General features: G+C 34.5%; 2 protein-coding genes across 2 annotated transcripts; one reads left to right on the top strand and one right to left on the bottom strand.

The window, feature by feature from the left end:
* Positions 1 to 13082: 13082 nt before the first annotated feature.
* Positions 13083 to 18174, top strand: LOC145069818 (lipase class 3 family protein). Its single transcript, XM_079016764.1, has 14 exons — positions 13083 to 13562; positions 13790 to 13899; positions 13975 to 14037; positions 14130 to 14295; positions 14394 to 14498; positions 14570 to 14700; positions 14788 to 15307; positions 15395 to 15460; positions 15572 to 15648; positions 15749 to 16030; positions 16134 to 16452; positions 16786 to 16938; positions 17217 to 17738; positions 17836 to 18174. The coding sequence occupies exons 1-14, from the start codon at positions 13296 to 13298 to the stop codon at positions 18022 to 18024; spliced, it is 2970 nt and encodes a 989-aa protein (XP_078872890.1). The 5' UTR covers positions 13083 to 13295; the 3' UTR covers positions 18025 to 18174.
* Positions 18175 to 18238: 64 nt separating this feature from the next.
* LOC145069819 (ras-related protein RABA5b-like) lies at positions 18239 to 19473 on the bottom strand. The gene is made up of 2 exons (XM_079016765.1): positions 19017 to 19473; positions 18239 to 18711 (listed from the first exon to the last, which is right to left on the bottom strand). The coding sequence occupies exons 1-2, from the start codon at positions 19345 to 19347 to the stop codon at positions 18410 to 18412; spliced, it is 633 nt and encodes a 210-aa protein (XP_078872891.1). The 5' UTR covers positions 19348 to 19473; the 3' UTR covers positions 18239 to 18409.
* Between the last annotated feature and the right edge of the window lie 234 nt (positions 19474 to 19707).

Genomic DNA, 19707 nt, shown 5'->3' with positions numbered 1-19707 from the left:
TCGAAAATTTGGACTTTTAGGGTTTAATTGCTATAAACCCTAATTTTCAATTCAACTATTATAGCAATTCAATTTAAAATAACAATGGCTCTGATACCACTGATGGGTTTTAGGTAAAACAAATAAACTAGAAAACAATTCATAAGTTCACATGCAACCTACTTTCGATCTATGTTTTAACTATTGAACATATAACTTTGAACTGGAAACAAGAACCCTAGAGGATAGAGGCTATTTTCAAAATTGAATAACTAGGGTTTAAGAGTTACATACCTTTCAATTGTTATAGTAAACAATTGATAATCCTCTTGAACTTGATCTTCTTGGAAGCCTAGCACCACAAATGTAATGCCTCTAATGGAATCACACCCAAGAACTAGCAGGAAGGAAACTTGAAGGAGAGAGAGGGTAGGGCATGCAAAAGTCGGCCTAGGGTTTTTTCCAAGGTAGGAGTTGCCGATTTTAGGAGCTGGGATGCTCCTTATATAGTTGAGGAACTAGGGTTTTGGGAAAACCCTAATACTCCTTTGCTTGGGGCCTAAGTTAATCCAAGGCCTTATCCAAGCCCTCTTGGACGAAATCCTTAGGGATTCCCCTATAGATTTCGTCCACCTCCTTCCAAGGAAGTTCTAGAGCCTTCCATTCAACTATCTGATAATTGCAAACTAGTCCCTGCACTTTATAATTAATACTTTTAACCCGAAAATTAATTCTAATTAATTTATGGCTAACTATTAATTAAATATTATGATTTCTAATCAATATATTAATCTTTTAACATATTAATAAATCATTTATATTAATTTATTAATCTTATAATAAATTAATATCTCTCCTTTCATAATTTCCTTGTCTAGTTGCTAGGTTTGAGGGCAACCCAAAACGATTGTGCTGCTATCAATTCAAGTACATACCAATTATAGTTATGGGCTTAGACACCTAATCCAACAGATCTATCCCGAGCCTTCGGCATGACTGGTCCGCCACGTGGGCCTACAGTCTCCCCGGACCGCTCATAGGGTATGTTGGCCTTCAGCACAAAGCAGGACCGCCTCAACCCAACCAACAAGCAACTAACCATGTGCATATAACTATCATATACTGGCATACACAAACATCAAACATATCTATCTCGCTGTTCATCAATCATAGAACTCACTCGTAACTAGAGCACCGACCTGGCAGGTCACTAACATACCAATCCCTACGGATCATAAGAGCTTAACATACTGTCTACCCTGATTTCGATCTAATAGATCATAACCACATGTAGCATACCATAACCATAACAACTAAAGGGTCAGCCTTGGTGTCGTAGACCCTATCGATATAGTGAGGATAACTCACCTTGCATATGTCGACACGAAAGGTAAACTCCAACTCTCGGATCACTTGACACAAGCTCCCCCACTTATTACCATAGTACAACATACTCATAAGTCCTTAACCTTATAAGGTACTCCATAACCCACTAGTCAACCCCTGGTCAAAGTCAAAGTCCTCAGTCAAGGTCAACAGTCCATGTTGACTTCAAATCGTCGAGTTCCTTGAAGCACATTCCAACTCGCCGAGTCATCGGGGTGACTCGTCGAGTTCCTTCGATTCTCGATCAAACTTTAAGCCATCCATCGAGTTTCCTCCTTGCAACTCAACGGATGCACACACATACATATCCTGGAGAAAACTCATCCGACTCGCCGAGTTGTTCTTCAACTCGTCGAGTCTATGGCAAATCTTCATCGGACTCGCCGAGTTGTTCATCCAACTTGTCGAGTTCACGTCCATCTTCATGAGACTCGCCGAGTCAACCTTGCGACTCGCTGAGTCCATTCAATCCTCTTTCCATACAGACTGGTTTTGAGCCATGCAGCGGCTCCAAATCACAGATCCAAGCTTCTACGACATGCTTATCATGTAAAGTTGCAAACTTTACGTGATGCATGGCTATAAAGGCTCTAAATGCCTATTTCAAGTTCTTAATGGAGCTTCATGCTCAAGAGGGACCTCAATCATGACCAAAACCATAACTTTATGCTTTTAGAACCCACAGAGGGTCCAGATCTGAAGTTACAACCTCAGATCTAGCCCATAGCTCATCTTACCAACTTAATATTCCACAAAAACCCTAAAACTCAACCAATAGAAGAGATCTACAAGGAAAATGGCGATTTGGGTACCTCTAGAAGATGATAACTGAGATAAGTGTTGATTCCCACACTCTACTTGCTCCAATCTCCTTCTCCTCCAAGCCTTCTCCCTCCAAAGATCCTCTTTTCAAGCTTCAAACACACAATGGACACACATACATGTATTTGGGTTCTCAAGGACTCTTTAGAACTGTAAAGAGGCCCAAGGGAGGCTAAGGTTCCTTTAAATAGGGTGAAACCCCCGGGATTTAGGGTTTCATCTGCCAGCTCCTATTCGCCGAGTCCCAATATGGACTCTTCGAGTAGGTCACTTAACTCGCGATCCCACCCGTTGCTACTCGACGAGTAGGGCAACCAGCTCGTCGAGTAGGGCCTAACCCAATAAATTTTATTTAAAACAATACCTGAGAATCGGGGCGTTGCATATTAAGAATGTAATGTCATATTTGTTGGATTAAGTGTTTAAGCTCGTAACTATAATTAGTATAAACTTGAATTGATAGTAGCACAATCATTTTGGGTTGTCATCAAACCTAGCAATCAGACATGATGATTTTTGGAGAGAGAAGTTGATTTATTATTTGATTAATAAATTAAAATAAATAATTTATAATATATTATGAGAATAATATATTAATTAGAAATAATAATATTTAATTAATAATTAATCAAAAATTAATTGGAATTTTTTCAGGATTAATGGAATTAATTAAATGTACAGGGTCTAAAGTGCAATTGTTCAATAGTTGAGCAAAATGCTCCATAACCTTCCACTAAGAGGGTGGACGGTTTCTAGGGGATAATTTAGGGTTTCTATATTATCTCATATGGATAAAAAAGAAATTAGATGATTACCAATTTGAAATATTATTCTTATATACAGATTATGGTTATCCATGACATCCTTATACCACTATATAAAGGACCCTATGCCTAGCAATTTCGGAAACTCATACCTTTAGAGAGATAGGCCAAAATTCTTCCCTCCTCCCTTCTCTCTCCATAACATGAGACTTCAGTTTGTCTGGCCCGCCTCGTAATGCCTATAACATGCCTGGACCGCTCTCCTGAGCCTACAGTCTGACTGGACCACCTCGTAAGGCCTACAGTACACTTGAACCCCTATCTTTTAACATACAATTGATCCACACCTGGCTTACAACACATTGACGGCCTGCCTGAGTATCTTGTCCTATATCACAAAGCAGGACCACATCAATCCACCACCCACTATGTTGACATATGTAACAAACCAACAATCAAGTAAAGATATAAAAACAATCAACTATCTACACTATTCTGCCTGTCTAACAACTCATTACCACATACCAAGCCTCATATAGTACATTACCACATACCAAGCCTCATATAGTACATTATGCCACTACCGACAAATCTACATGGAATGCATGGCTATATGTAACGAAAGGTGAGATAGACATTCAAACAGGTGATCTCACTATAGAGTCACAACCAAACAAGGAACATGCAAGAAAGTCTAGGTCCAGAGTTCTCAGGCTATCCTACGTGACTACATACAACCCCTAAGGCCCTCTATTAGACGATCACTAACCTACTAGTACTCTAACCAGTATACTACTACTCTTATATTCTGAGACATAAGGATACCTACTGTAACACGTAGTATAGTGAGGAAACTCACCTAAAATGCAGAACTGGATAACACTGCAACCCTCTTAAATCCTCGCACTAAACAATCATGCGAACCGACAGTCACCCAATCAAAGAACACACCCTGTTCAACAACCCAAAACTATAGGTTAAACACAAGGTCAAACTGGTCAAAAGTCAACGGCCAACAAGTCCACGACACCCATGACGTGACAAGATCTTTGCCACATTATGGCCAATTAAGGACAAAACAGTCGAGCAGCTGAGCACCTCCACGTCGTGGTTTCTAGCATAATGCCAAAATCTTCACTAAGAGCTTAACCCTTACATATATAATCCCGTAACTTCAGATCTGTCACACCCCCAAACCGGAATGGCGGAAACGTTCGGGGGCGGAGGACATCATGTATAGTATCACAGCAATTGCATAATAGTAATCAAAGCAAACACAACCATTACATTGACAAAATATAGTATTTACATATGTTTAATACATAGTTTTTATGACATCAAAAATGTATAAGAAAAGTATAAAAGACGCGACTCTATGATCCCCGTCTTCTCAAAACCTGTTGGTGTACCTGTCTACCGGTTCCCTGAGAATACAAGTGGTTTTGAAAGTGTATCAACATTTAAGTTGGTGAGTTCATAAGTATGTTTTTGAGATGGAAAGCTTGTTCTTGTTCTTTGAAAATGTTATAGTGTACTTCTAGAAAATCCAATATTTTCTTTAGTATTTGAAATGTAGTCTTAAACCTTAAGTCCAAAATGTATGCAGTTATTGTATTTTGAAATAGTGAAGTGTACTCTATAATAGTGAGTTGTAGTCTGAAATAGTGATTTGTAGTCTTATTAATAAATAAAACTATGTCATGAGTGTTTCTTGAAATTGTACATTGCACTAGTATACTCTGTAGTAGTGTCTGTGGGAGTGCTCGTAGTAGTGTTTATATGAAAACCGTATTGTATAAGTGCCCAAAATCCACTACCTGTAGTGTAAACTAGTGTACTATAGTTTCATTATTTAGATGAAACCATTTGAAGTAGTGTTAATCCCGTAAACTAACGTTTTAGTTGATAATATTGTGAGTTTCATAAAACCATGCTTGATATGACTAGTGGCCTCTACGACGTTCTTCAGGCGTCAGAATGTTATGACATTTGTCACCCCAGGCCTGTCGGCCTAGCTATTGCAAGCAGCTCAGGTGCAGGATTGTCAGTCCCGTATAGATCTATACACAAATTCACGCTCTCCCTCCAGGAGACTCTAGTTATAATTTATAGGACTTAGTACTGTACCCTGATGGGTACCCCGAAGTAGTGCCTCATAACTCTGTATTAACTAGTTTACGTGTAGTGTAGTAGTGTTCTCTTATACTTGAAACTGTATATATTACCTTGTAGTAGTGTACTTTGTAATGTAAATAATTATTTAGTAGTGTATCCTTGAATTAGTGTAATAGAGTAGTGTTCCATAAACTAGACCTATTATAGTTTATATACTTGTTTCTGTATAGTGTTCTTTGAGCATGTAAATAGTGTAGTGTCTCGCAAACTATACCTATTATAGTTTGAATGCATGTTCTTGTAATGTTTATTGAACTTAGCAAAATAGTGTAGTGGTTCATAAACTATACAATTATAGTTTTATATGTATACCCTGTAATGAACTGAAGCATCTGCAAAGAGTCGAACTAAGCATAAATAGGCATTTGAAAGAAGAAACAATTTCGATTTATATTTAGAAATTTTAATTTGGTGGACAAATGGGATTTTCTGTGTGTTCTTGGGTGTTTTCGGTTGGAGCTTGAAGATTTGAAGATATGGATGAATGTTCTTGGTGTTCTTGGTGAAAATAAGAAGATCTGGGTAGAAATCTCTTGAATATATGTTGTTTACGGATGATACTTGAGAGCACAATGGGAAGTGCTTACGATTGAAAATTTGCGAAATGAATTTGGTTCACGGTTGAAATTAATTATATAAAGGTGGTTTACGGTTCATATTGGGCCTTATGCCTTGGGTTTTCAGTCCACTAATGGACCTTTGGTTGAGTTTTTGACCTATTAAAGGGTGTTTTCGGTCATGCTTGACCGAAAACTCTTGTTCTTGATTTGTTCCAACCGTAAACTCCATTTGAATTGGATTACATGGCCGAAAACTACTTGGTTCTTGATTTCCTTGGACCGAAATCTATTTTATGGTGATTATTTTATAGTTTAAACCTTAATCTTTTATCTTATGTTAATTTATACTAACAATAATCAATCTTAGGTTTCAAACTATAATTAGTTATTGTAACGCCGGTGTTTCTAGGCTAGGCATTAATGATGATGTAATAGTCTAGGTCAACATTTGTAATTTGTTTTGAAATAATAAAATGTATTATTTGAGTATTATATGTTTTATACTTAATTATTATAATTTAGTGAATTAAGGATAAAAATAAGCATCGAAAATAAATATTAGATGAACTCGATATCTATAAAGAAAGTTGTAGTGGTTGAAATAAGGATTCCGGAGATATAAAGAATACCGAAATCCGAGTTATAACGAAGAAGTTATGACCTGTCGAAGTTTTGCGATATAATCGGCACGACGCTGTATGACGTAAAAAGTGAATTTACAATAAAGTGCTTTTTGTCCTTAGCAATATAAATGAAAGTCGTAGTGTTCGTTAAACCGAGAGCGTGCATAAAATAAATGTCCAAATTTGACTTCGTATGAGGAAATTATGAATTTTCTAAGATTTAACATAGCAGTATGCAACCCGAAACTCGAATTTTAGATCGAGTGATTTTTAGCCGAAACAACCTAAATGAGAATCGAAGATCTTGTTGATAGTAGTTCAACGGTAAAAAGACAGACGAAAACGGACTTCGGATGAAGAAGTTGTAAATTAATAACGGACTTTTCCTATCCTGACCTGTTAAAAATATAACTTTATAAATAAAGTCAAAATTAGCCGACATAGTCCAAACGAAAGTTGTAGATCATAGTTTCACCTACACGTGGATATAAAGAACGTAAAAAACGGAGCTCGTATGCAAAAGTTATGAATTTTGGAAGTTTGAAAATTCGGAGTACGCCTAACGTACTCGTGTTCACCGTCTGAGATTGGCCACGTAACCGTACTCCTTTGCATGATGGACACGTGTCATGATCCAAAGATATTTACAGTGTTTTTCCTTAACACCGCACTTTTAATCTCTCAAGTCTTCAACCGATCTATCCTGGAAAACGGGTGTTACAAAAAATATTATAAAAAAAAAATTAAAAAGGCAACATAGTATTTTTCAAGTTTTTCATTGGTTTTTAACCAATTTCAATTGTACAAAGAATTCTTAAAAAATAATGTAGGGAATAAGAATTAAGAAACAATTTAACTTAAAAAATAATCAAACATTCTTGTAGATATTAAGGTTAAGGAATGATTTAAGTGGTAGAATTATTGTAAGAAAATAACATTTTGTAAGAATAAAAAAATAAGATATGAATTAAAAGTTCATAAATAACGTTCTTAAAGAATAAGATATGAATAGCAAATATATTATTTACATTTTTGAAAAATAATATAACATTATTGAAAAAATAACAAAAACATTCTGTTAGAAAGAACTAACAAAAATGCTTATCTTATAACTAATCAAATAAAAAAGATTGGACCTATGAAGACAAACATTTCACATGTTATCTCATTAAGTTGAAAATTAATTCATATTTATATCTTTAATCAATTTATATTTATTTATTTTTTGCCAATTGGGAATAACCCAATTGAGGCTTAGTCTTTTAGCATGGGAGAATGGGGATAAGATTCGATACTTGGTGCTAACAAAAATTGAAGTATTAACACTAACTTAAGATTTCGTTCAAAAAAATATTTAATTACTTTTAATGATATATAGTTATCTATATTTTAATATAAAATTCTATTAGTGTGTGTGTATATATATATATATATATATATATATATATATATATATATATATATATATAGAGAGAGAGAGAGAGAGAGAGGAACAATCATTTGAGAACTCATAGTTTCCCGATGACCCGAGAACTAAAAGTGGAGCGTTGATCGAAAAAAAAGAATGGCCAAGATGCATTGTGACATTTTTGTAAATAAATAGAAACTTGTAGAGGCAGGGGTATCTTAACTTAAAAGTGCAAGGGTATTATAGGAAACACAAATTTTGCTCTATCCCGATGAAAATGTCTGTACGTATCGGCTTCCATCGTCTTCGTAGCGTCCGTGTATCGCATCATCATACCAACCACCTCCATCTCATCCGATCGCCTACATCTACAAATCAGAATCGATTTCTCGCCTTCTGTTTCGATTTGAATGCTTTGATCGATCTCTTTCCTCTAAATCAATCTAGTTTGGGGAATTTGTTATGCATTACGGCAATCAAAAGCAATCGTAAATCAACTCAAGTTGGTCTTTTAATCCTTAATTAGAATCTAATGCCTCATGTTGATTGTGTTTCTTGAAACTATTTTGAAATCGTTGATTGTCTTTTGATTATTTATTTATGATTTATTAATGGATCTTTGTAATTTTGATTACCTGTATTCCTTTGCTATCACATAAATCTTCATCTTCATCGCATTTCAGAACTCACCACACTGATGGCGGTGTCGATCCGAAATTCATCGTCTCCTCCGTCAATTGTCTCCTTATTCATTGCATCAAGTAAGGTGAAGACTCTACGTGGATCGTTGAAATGCAGGATCCTTCAAATCTGAATTCTTAACCACAAAATGCAGTGGAGTTTTCGTTTAGGTCGTCTCATCATCCACTCCGTCTCCAGTAAGTTCATTCTCATGTGCAATTTCTTTGTTGCTCATTACTCTAATTTAGCATTTCAACTTCACTACAGTGAACAACTAGGTTTAATTATAAAAAAAAGAAAAAAGAAGGCAAATAATTCTTTTAAAAATTGGTGCTCGATCAAAGTTTAGTGGATCATTCACCCGAGTTACTATGGTAAAAGCTTTTCATTTAGCTGTGGATCCATTCAAATATTCATTACTCACTTTATCAATTGACTTTATATACATGATGGCTCCAAAGTTTTAGTTAAAGGAAACCCTTGTTCTGATTCTCATGATTCATTAGGTCATAAAAACCAGCGTGATTCATCAAAAAAGATGCCATGGGAGAGTAGAAGAATGCCAACAACAAATAAGAATATCCTTTGGTTGCTCCATGATTTTACTAATCAGTTATTGTTAGGAGGGTATAATGGTAATTACTGTATTCTCAATGAAACTATATGTTGTTATCCGTGGTGTCATTACTCATTACTAATCAATCCATATGTATTCTTAACAGTGTTAATGCAGTCAATTCGTGAGGATATTGAGAAATAACACCATGTTATTGAAAACATCGATGTTGTTATATTCTTCCAAGTTGCTGAATTTATTATATCTTTCTAGAATCACAAGTTACTTGCTTCAAAGGTGAGATCTTTATTAATGGTTTCATCTCAAAAGGCTTGAAAATATGTATTTCTTTAATGGGCTTTTGATGCTTTAACAGCCTGATGCTAAAGTCAATGTATCTGAATCTTCTAAAGATCATGATGCTGAAAGCACATTGTTTGAAGCAAATATATGTGGGTCAATTTTTGAAACAATGAATAAGCCAATGTTTCTACTTGTTGTATCAAAGTGGCGTTCTGCATTTGATGGTATGAAGGAGACAAATGACTACAAATTTCTTTATGTTGCTGAATCTCTCATGAAAATAATGGTGTGTTTTTTGATGTTTTCTATATTTAGCTGACTCTTGGAGCTTTAGTTAAAACTACTAAGTTTTTTTTTCTCCTGTTTTGTAGATAAACATGTTAGATTTGGTGCTTAAGATGTCACCAGATAATTCTAGGGAGCCTCAAACTGCACATGTTCTTCTTTACAAGTTATTTTATGATTAGACAGATCAAGGGATGGCCTACTTCATGTTTAATTTGATCAAGACATTTAATACACACAAACGACCAAAAAGGTTGGTTCTTTTCTGTTATGATTGAATTACAACTATTTTCTTGTAAATATCCTATAATTGACTCAAGGAGATGATAGAGGTCCAAGTCAAACAAGTAACTTTTTTTTGTGTTACAGTTTCTATATCACAAGTCAATTATAGAAGACATAAGTAAGCATGTATAATCAACAATTAATGAATACATGCTTCTTAAAGCAAGGGGGTCTTGCTTGATAAGTGCAAATTGTTACTTAAAATGACATTTTTTGCAAATAGAAAAGTATCGTATTTTTTTAGAATTAATATTGCTACCTTTTGTTTTATTCATCATTTTCTTATAATTTTATCATGTTTGTTTATCAGTGATCTTGCTGATTTGGTTGAAACAATTCATATAGTCATACGGCTGATGGAAAATCTTCAATCACGTGGTACATTGAGGGTATGTTCATTTCAAGATTTTACTACATAATATGTTTAGCAGGTAAATTCATTTATTAAATATTTCTAACAGTTCTTGTTAGGATTGATAAAGATGAATTCATAAGTTATAACCACATTTTTTAAATATATTGCAGGGTTATGCTGTTATTGTTTGGATTATGAAAACTAGGAAATTGTTGAGTCACACTCTTTTGATAACCGAACTCTTTTAGCAGGTAAATTCATTTTCCTTAGAACAAGTTACAAATTTGCTCCATGAATATAGTTGGTTTTTGCAAATATGATACCTAATTCAAAATACTAAGACTTTATTTTTGGTACCAAAATTGCAAAATCAGCTTTACTCAGGGGCCAAAAGTATACACATGTAAATCACATGTGATTCACATATAAATCACATGTAATTCACAAGTGAATCACATATGAAATATATGTGATGTTGTGATTTACATATAAATCACATGTGATTCACATATAAATCACATATGAATTACATGTAATTCACATATAAATCACATGTAATTTACATATGAATCACATGTAAATCACATATAAATTACATGTGATTCACATATAAATTACACGCGATTCACATACAAATAACATGTAATTCACATATGAATCACATGTAATTCCCAAGCGAATCACATATGAAATATAAATTACATGTGATTCACATATAAATCACATGTGATTCACATATGAATCACATGCGATTCACATATGTAATTCACAAGTGAATCAAATATGAATTACATGTGATTCACATATAAGTCACATGTGATTCATATATAAATCACATATAAATCACATGTGATTCACATATGAATCACATTTAATTCATATGTAATGCATGAGTGAATCACATATGAATTACGTCTATATGCACACATGTATTTTGTGTGAGAGTTCTTTGTTTTTATTTTCTTGTGAATTTCATATTTGAATTTTAAAAGATACATTCACATGTGAATATCACATTATATAATCGCATGTGAATATTACATGATATATACATATGCATTTTTACGAGTGTTCTTGCATTAATCATTTTTTTTTTTATATTTTGGTAGATTTGAAAGAATTTGTTGAAAATTTTGAAGATGCAAAAATTGATAAATTGAAGAAAATATGAAAATTTATAACATTATGAATCTTTGTAGTTTTTTTTTATATATTTTATTTGTATCAAACAAAGTACTTGTACTATTATATTTATAGATTGATTAATAAAAATAAGATTTTTTATGATTACTTACATATATTATAGTATAAGAAATATGCATATATGCGTTTGAAAAAATATGCATATAGCACCACACCTAAAACGTTGATTTTTTTAGTTAAAAGAAATTAGGTAGACCTGGCAATGGGGCGGGTTTGGAGCGAATCGACCTTGATCCAAACCCTTTTAACAAATTTCAAAATCCGATCCCAACCCGCTCCGCAACCCACAGGGTTTCGAATAATCAAATCCATTCCCTTATCCACCGAATCAATGGATATCCAAACCCACCCCGTAACCCATAGGCTTTTTGAATTATCAAACACATTTTACTTAATTCATAAAATAATATTTCTTAAATAAAACAAATGTTAATTTAAAAAACACATTACGTACTTAAGGATTTTCGATTGGAATTAAAAATCACTAGTGTAGTAACTTCTGATTTATTTTTTACTATCAATTGTAGTGATAGAGAATAGCAATGACAAATTATCTTTCAGTTGGTGAATGAATTTATTGATTTATGAATGAAATATGATGATTGCTTGATGAAATATAAATGAAATGACATCATAATTCTTAGTAGAAGACTGGAAGTCTAGAAGTTGACTGCTTGATTCTTATTTATAAACAGTTTGGACTTTGGCATTTTCCCTTTGGACTTTCGATTGGAATTAAGATTAAACTTTAAGCAATATAAAATATAAAAAAATAATTCGAAAATTATACGGGGCGGGTTATAATCGGAGCGGATCAGTGATGATCCATACCCGACCCTTTTAATAAAAGGGTTAGCGGATATGGGTCGTTAACGGGTAAACGAATCAAAAACTATGCTCCAAACCCATATAATTCTTAAGGGTTTGGGTCAGATCAGGGTCAAAACCCGCTCCATTGCCAGACCTAAAATTAGGTTATTTATTTAATAATAAATATGCTAGGTTTTTTTTTTTTTTTTTTTTTTTTTTTTTTTTTTTTTTTAAATTTACTTTTTCAAAAAATGTAGTTTTTTTTTTTTTTAAAATTGGAGTTTTTTTTTTGGAAAAAGTTACGTTTTTTTTGAAAAAAAATGCCGTTTTTTTTAAGTTGCAGTTTCTTTTGAAAAAGTTGCAATTTAAAAAAAAAATCAATTTTAACAAAAAAATTACAGTTTTTTTTTTAATTTTTTTCAATTTTTTTTTTAAATTCCTGTTTTCTGAAAAATATTAAAAAATCTCCATTTAAAAAAAATTATTTAAAAAAATATATGAAATTTGATTTATTATATTAATTGTGTCAATAACACAAAAAAATAAACATTAAATGAGATCGGTAAAATTACGATCATGCCTTTAATGAATTCGTTTCGATCTAACGCTCTACTTTTAGTTCTCGGGTTATCGGGAAACTATTAGTTTTCAACCGATCTCACTATATATATATATATATATATATATATATATATATATATATATATATATAAACTATAAATAAATATAAAAATACTAGAAAGTATTTAAAAGTTAAAAGAGTGTTTGAAATACTTCTTTTTATTTAAAACTAAAATAAAGGATTTAAATGTTCACTTGTGTACTTTCAAACAATACTTTTAAAAAAAGAAATCCAAGATTTTTACATAAAATCACTTGAAACTCGTTAACAGGCTACACAAATAAAAGCTTTCAGAAACCGTCAAATCTATTCATCACTTTCACTCCGATCCGGATATGCTTTTCTCCTGATAACATTCCCGGATCTTGTAGAATTACAGACGCAATCGCAAAAATCGACATTATGCCCGTCGCAATTCATAAATCCATCTCCGGCGAATCAAATTAGGGTTCCGATGTCACTTAAGCTGTAACTGTCTATGCGAATGGAGTCTCTGCAACAGAGAGTAGAATCATGGATCAGAGACCAAAGAACGAAGCTCTTGAAGGTCACTTGGCCACAACAATGGCCTGTTGCTATGAAATGGCCTTGGATAAAAGGGAGAGAACACAGGAAACGAATGCAAGAAGAGTATAAGCTTCGGAAGACGCAACTTCACAATCTTTGTATCGCCCTCAAGGCCGATTCTCTTTCGGATTTGCAGGATATCCTTTGCTGTATGGTGCTTTCTGAGTGTGTTTACAAGGTGTGTATGTTGCTCTACGTTTCCGAGTGTGCTTTTGTGATTTTTGAGTTAATCAATTTCTTTGAGCGGTTGTGCATTTTACTTTTGCAATTGGTATGCTCAATCCCATTTCCCTCTTTTCATCCTTTTTGCTGCCTTTGGTTGATACTGGAATCATTGTGAATTCTTGAAATTGATGATAGAGGGATATTAATGTACCATAATAATACTTACTATTGTCATTACAGAGACCTGATGCTGAACTGGTTCAAGCTGTGAATAAATTTAAAGCGGACTTTGATGGTCAAGTTGTTTCTTTGGAGCGCATCCAGCCATCTTCAGATCATGTCCCTCACAGGTGGGTTATTATTAGCGGTATTTCATTGTTGTGATACCACCTATAAAAATCTTATGTTTAGGCATGTCTGTACAGGTATCTTCTAGCAGAAACAGGAGACACATTATTTGCTTCCTTCATTGGAACCAAGCAATACAAGTACGTTTTAACTGTTAACATAACATTATGTTGCTCTTATGACTCTTATTTCTAGAGAAACAGTTTTCTTATTGTTTTGGAGTAATTAATAGGGATATGATGGCTGATGCAAATATACTTCAAGGTGCCATATTCCACGATGATGCTTTAGAAGACACTGAAGAAATTACAACAAAAAACTCGCCTCAAGTTGACAGCCAGAAGACCCTTGGAGCAAAGCCTCAAGGAGTAACTTCAACTAAACCTGCTGCTCATCGGGTAAAGTAAAGTTGCTGCCTTTTTATCATTCAGACATAATTCCAATCAATCACCCAGTAACATGGAAATGTGAGATAACATTTTGAACAATTCTTTAGGGGTTCATGTCTCGTGCCAAAGGGATACCTGCTTTGGAGTTATATAAACTGGCTCAGAAAAAGAAACGAAAACTTGTTCTCTGTGGACATTCACTTGGTGGAGCAGTAAGTTTGTATTGTCCTTGGTCTTTCTTCTTCAAATATTAAAATTTTTACATTTTTTTTTCTTCCCTTAGGTTGCTGTTTTATCTACCCTTGCTATCTTGAGGGTGATTGCAGCTGCTTCTTCATCAAAAGAACATGAAAAAGTTCATGTAAAGTGTATCACATTTTCCCAGCCTCCCGTTGGCAATGCTGCCTTAAGAGAGTAGGTCTTATGGTTTCTTAATGTTGGTGTATGTGGTATGTCATATAACTACTGACATACAATTATACAAACAATCTTCTGTTTCAGTTATGTTAATGAGAAAGGGTGGCAGCAATACTTCAAGACTTACTGCATTCCAGAGGATCTTGTCCCCCGTATATTATCCCCTGCATACTTCCATCACTACAATGCACACTCCTATGTACCTCCAGTTGACATTGTATCAGAGAAACAAAAGGCAAAAGTTAAGGAGGATGAAAAAGAGCAGTTAGTGTTGGGTTTAGGACCTGTACATAACTCTTTCTGGAGACTTTCCAAACTTGTACCTATAGACGCTGTGAGAAGACAACTTAATAAATACACTGGCAATACATTTGGTTCTTCTGTGAATCCTACCACTGATTCCAACTTAACATCTTCAATCCAAGACACTGAAGATGCTCCACAGTCTCTTGAGATTGAAGAGGATTCTGATGGCATTTCTCTCAAACCATATCCCACCACAGATAAAGGAGATCCATATGAAACAATAAAAGATAAATCATCTAATAAACGTAAGGCATGGCATAGAGTACCTGCTTTGCCTTCATATGTCCCATTTGGACAGGTAAATTCTACATATTATATACAAAAACAGTCAAGAAACTTATTATATATTATTTGATGTAATGGAGATTATCTATCTTTTTCATAGCTTTATCTTTTGGGTAATTCGTCTGTGGAGTTTTTATCCGGTGCAGAGTACTCAAAGTTGACATCGGTAAGATTTATATTCTGTTATTCATATAGATTAACATTTGGTACTTTGTTAAAAATCCCTTTTCTTGAATTTCTCATTTTGTTTGCTTTGTTTTGGCAAAGACATATTCAGGTTAAGTCCATAATTGCTGAACTAAGGGAAAGACTTCAGTCTCATTCCATGAAATCATATAGGTCAAGATTCCAAAGGTACCCCTATCTTATCTTTCAAACTGGTATTAATTGGACACAAAAACCAACATATGGTTTATGGTTACAAATTTACAATCTTTCCTTCATTTTTTTATAGAATCTACAATGATTGCATGAGAGACAACTCTTCATCCTTCTTGGGAATGGATCAACAACAACAATTTCCTCAATTACAAAAATGGCTTGGTATTTCACTTGCTAACACTGTTGAGCTTGGACACATTGTGGAGTCTCCTATTATATGCACTGCCACCTCTATTGTCCCCCTTGGATGGAATGGTGTTCCTGGTGAAAAGAACATTGAGCCTATCAAAGTAGACATTACTGGTGTTGATTTGCACCTATGTACCCTAGTTCAAGCTCGTGTCAATGGTAACTGGTATTATTCTTTTCCAATTCTTTTTCACATTTTAATTTTGTATGTCTACTGTTATTTCATCTTTCCAATATCTTTCCAATAATGTAATATTATCAACATACAGGTGTGCAACAAGTGTTGAAGCTTTCCCTTCTGGGCCGAATAATAATAATAATCATTCGGATGATGGAGTCAAGTCAGGGATGCAAAAGATTAGGGTTTTAGTTGGGAGACCTTTGAAACAACCTCCAAAGAATCAAATAACCACAGATTCATTAATTTCAGCTTTTCCTTCTATGGATTTAAACCCTGTTGATCAATTGGGGAAATTCATGTGCCCTGAAGGTCTAAGTGACTTTGTTGTATTTTGTACAACTGATTTCTCCACCATCTCAAAAGAGGTTCATGTTCGTACCCGTAGGGTCCGCTTGGTTGGCCTTGAGGTATTTATGTCTAAAGTTTTAATCTCATCTTTTACAGTGAATTGCAGAAATGGTCCCTGTGCTTTTTTATCTTTACCATGTTTAGTCCAAAACTGAGACCTTGTTCACTTTTGGTCCTTATTTTAAGTTCTATATCAATTTTGGCTCTCCAACTTTGTGAGTTTGGTTCCAAGGACCAAGATTGATATGAAACATTGAAATAAGGGTCAAAATTGCAAAGGGTTTCAATTTTGTACTAAACAAGGTAAAATCAAAAGGCATAGGGACCGATTCTGTAATTTACTCCATTGTTTATTATTTTCTGTAACAAGGCCTGAGTGGTGGGTTGTGTAGGGTGCTGGCAAAACTTCACTTTTAAAGGCAATATTAGATCAAGGAAGGGCAAATATGTCAACCAGTGTTGAAAATTTTCCCATGGATGTTGATGTTAAAGAAGGGTTTGCTGGTGGTTTATGCTTTACAGACTCTGCAGGAGTAGATTTACAGGTCCTTATATATATATATATATATATATATATATATATATATATATATATATATATATATATATATATATATATATATGTTTTTTAATAACAGAATTGGAATTCAAGATTCAATTCCATGGGCAATTTTCAATTCCGTCATATTCTTTCAAATTCCATGTTTGATGGAACGGATTTTACCATTCCAAGGACTCTGTGGTCTGTGCAAAAGACATAAACGCCCTCCTCCTTATCATGGAAAACAGTCCTTGTTTGATATTTTTTACATATGTGATACAGGATCTGAACAAGGAAGCAGCTCGTTTCAAAAAGGAATTATGGATGGGGATTCGTGACATAAACACAAAAACCGATTTAATAATTTTAGTCCACAATCTATCACATAAAATCCCATGGTATACACTACAATCAAACACATCAACACGCCAACCATCCCTCTCATTTCTATTAGATGAAGCCAAAGCACTTGGAATCCCATGGGTCCTTGCAATCACAAATAAATTTTCTGTAAGTGCTCACCAACAAAAGCCAGCAGTTGAAGCTGTTCTTGATGCGTATCAAGCAAATCCAACCACAACTGAAGTCATTAATTCATGTCCATATGTTATGCCAAGTCCTGCAACTGAAGAAATTATAGATCCTGATGTGAAATTGGGTCCTCATAAGTTGATTGCTGGCCCCATTAATTTAGTTAGACGCTCGTTTCAGAAGAGAAGTATGATTCTTCCTGTTGAGGGTGTCAGTGCCCTTTGTCAGCTTGTACATCGTGTCCTTCGTAACCATGAGGAGGTTGCTTTGGAGGTAACTTTTGGCATATCATATTTCTATGATTTGTTTATTAAATTTTTACTTGAAAATTCAGATTCTGTTATTGAAATTTGGTTTCTATTTTTGGAAGGAACTTGCAAAAGAGAGGCTTATGGTGGAATTATCGAAAGGGAGAGAATCGGGAGCTGATGGGAGTAGAGAGGCGATGGCAAAGGCAAACTCATTGACAGCTGCAGCTGTTGGTGCTTCTGTTGGGGCGGGTGTTGGACTTGTCATGGCCATTGTTATGGGGGCAGCTTCTGCATTGAGGAAACCTTAATAGATTTATTGTTATTGGTGCTTTCTATTTAGTTTATGGTTAGATTTTTGGTGGTGGATGAATCATGAATCATAAGTTGTAGATTGTATTTGTGTAGTGGGAGGAGTTAAGAACATACATTTATTTATTTTTATTGCTAGTTCATTATTATGTCGAAGCTTATTAAATGTTTTAAGCTATAATCCAACCCTATATGCCAGATATATGCATGAAATGAGATGCAATGAAATGTATCATTAAGGAGAGATAAATGGTGTTTATATGTGATTTAGGAATACAACATTTGGTGTAACCTTAAATTCATACACAAGAAACAAAATCCAAATAGAAATTATAATGTTGGCTCATCACTACAAAAACAGGGCTTCACTTGACACTCAAGAACTCACCGAGAACAACAGGAAGAACGGCTGGTGGAACCATTGATGAGGCTGACACGATTAGAAGACAATTCAGCCTTGTAGGAATCAGAATTCAGAACCTTCCTTCTGCTATTGTTGTAGATAGCACGGATAACAATCTGAAAAGCCTCTTTCACGTTTGTAGAATCAAGCGCAGATGTCTCGATGAAGAACAGTCCTTCCTCTTCTGCAAGTCTTTTACCTTCTTCGACACTCACGTCCCTAATATTCTCCAAATCACTCTTGTTCCCTACCAACATTCTTGCTGTCGTTGTATCACAGTGAGCTGTAACATTAAACATTCAAAGTTGCCTCGATGCTCGAAAAACCAGTTCACTATAGATAGTTTGATAAGTATGCAGGATGTTCAGGCAGTCTCTATTTGAGCAGATAAGTTTCATTTAGTTATATTCAATCACGGATATGTTAAATCGGTTTGCAATTTTCATGAAAAATCATGGAGATTTAAGTAAACCCTAATAATTGTATTTGAATGAACGCCGATGAAACAGTTCAGCTGAGTATTCGGCGCCATTGAAATTGACTAAAATTTTGAACAGATTAGCAAACAGAAATGAAGTGAAAACTTACTGTTGAGTTCATCAAGCCACCGCTTAATACTCTCAAAAGTAGTACGACGACTGATGTCATAAACAATAAGTGCACCGACGGCGCCGCGATAGTAGGCGGAGGTGACGGCGCGGAAGCGCTCTTGACCGGCGGTGTCCCAGACTTGGGCTTTGACTTCCTTGCCGTCGATATCCACCACCTGCGTCTGAAATTCCACACCGATTGTGGCCTTGGAGTGCAGATCAAACTCGTCTCTCGCGAACCGCGACAATAAGTTGGATTTGCCGACCGCAGAGTCACCTATCACCACTATCTTGAAAAGGTACTCTTCTCCACCTACATCTTCATCCATTTTCTTGCCTGAATTCTAGAGAGAGGTGCTTTGAGTTATGACAATGGCGTTGACGTTGGTGGACTTTTATCCGTTATAGTTGGCCTTGAGGGAGAGAAGCAGCAGAGAAAAATGCGTGATTTAAGGATTTTTTACGAAATATTTTTTTTAGATTTATATAATAATCGTGAGGTCAAGATTAATCCGGTCTTTTTTTTGTTCGGACTTAGAGTTTGGTATAAAACGGTCATTTTACAAAACGCAAAAACATAACGAGATAACTAACTTTTGTGTGTATGTTTTTTTAAACAGTAACTAAATTTATTTTTTATTTCATTTATCATTAAACTTGTTGAAATTGTTAAAAAAAATATTAATACA

The sequence above is a fragment of the Lactuca serriola genome, chromosome 8, assembly GCF_051521515.1.
Source record: "Lactuca serriola cultivar US96UC23 chromosome 8, Lser_US96UC23_V15, whole genome shotgun sequence".
NCBI classification, from domain to species: domain Eukaryota; kingdom Viridiplantae; phylum Streptophyta; class Magnoliopsida; order Asterales; family Asteraceae; genus Lactuca; species Lactuca serriola.
Note: the sequence above shows the minus strand (reverse complement) of the source record. Positions and strands in the feature narration are given on the sequence as shown.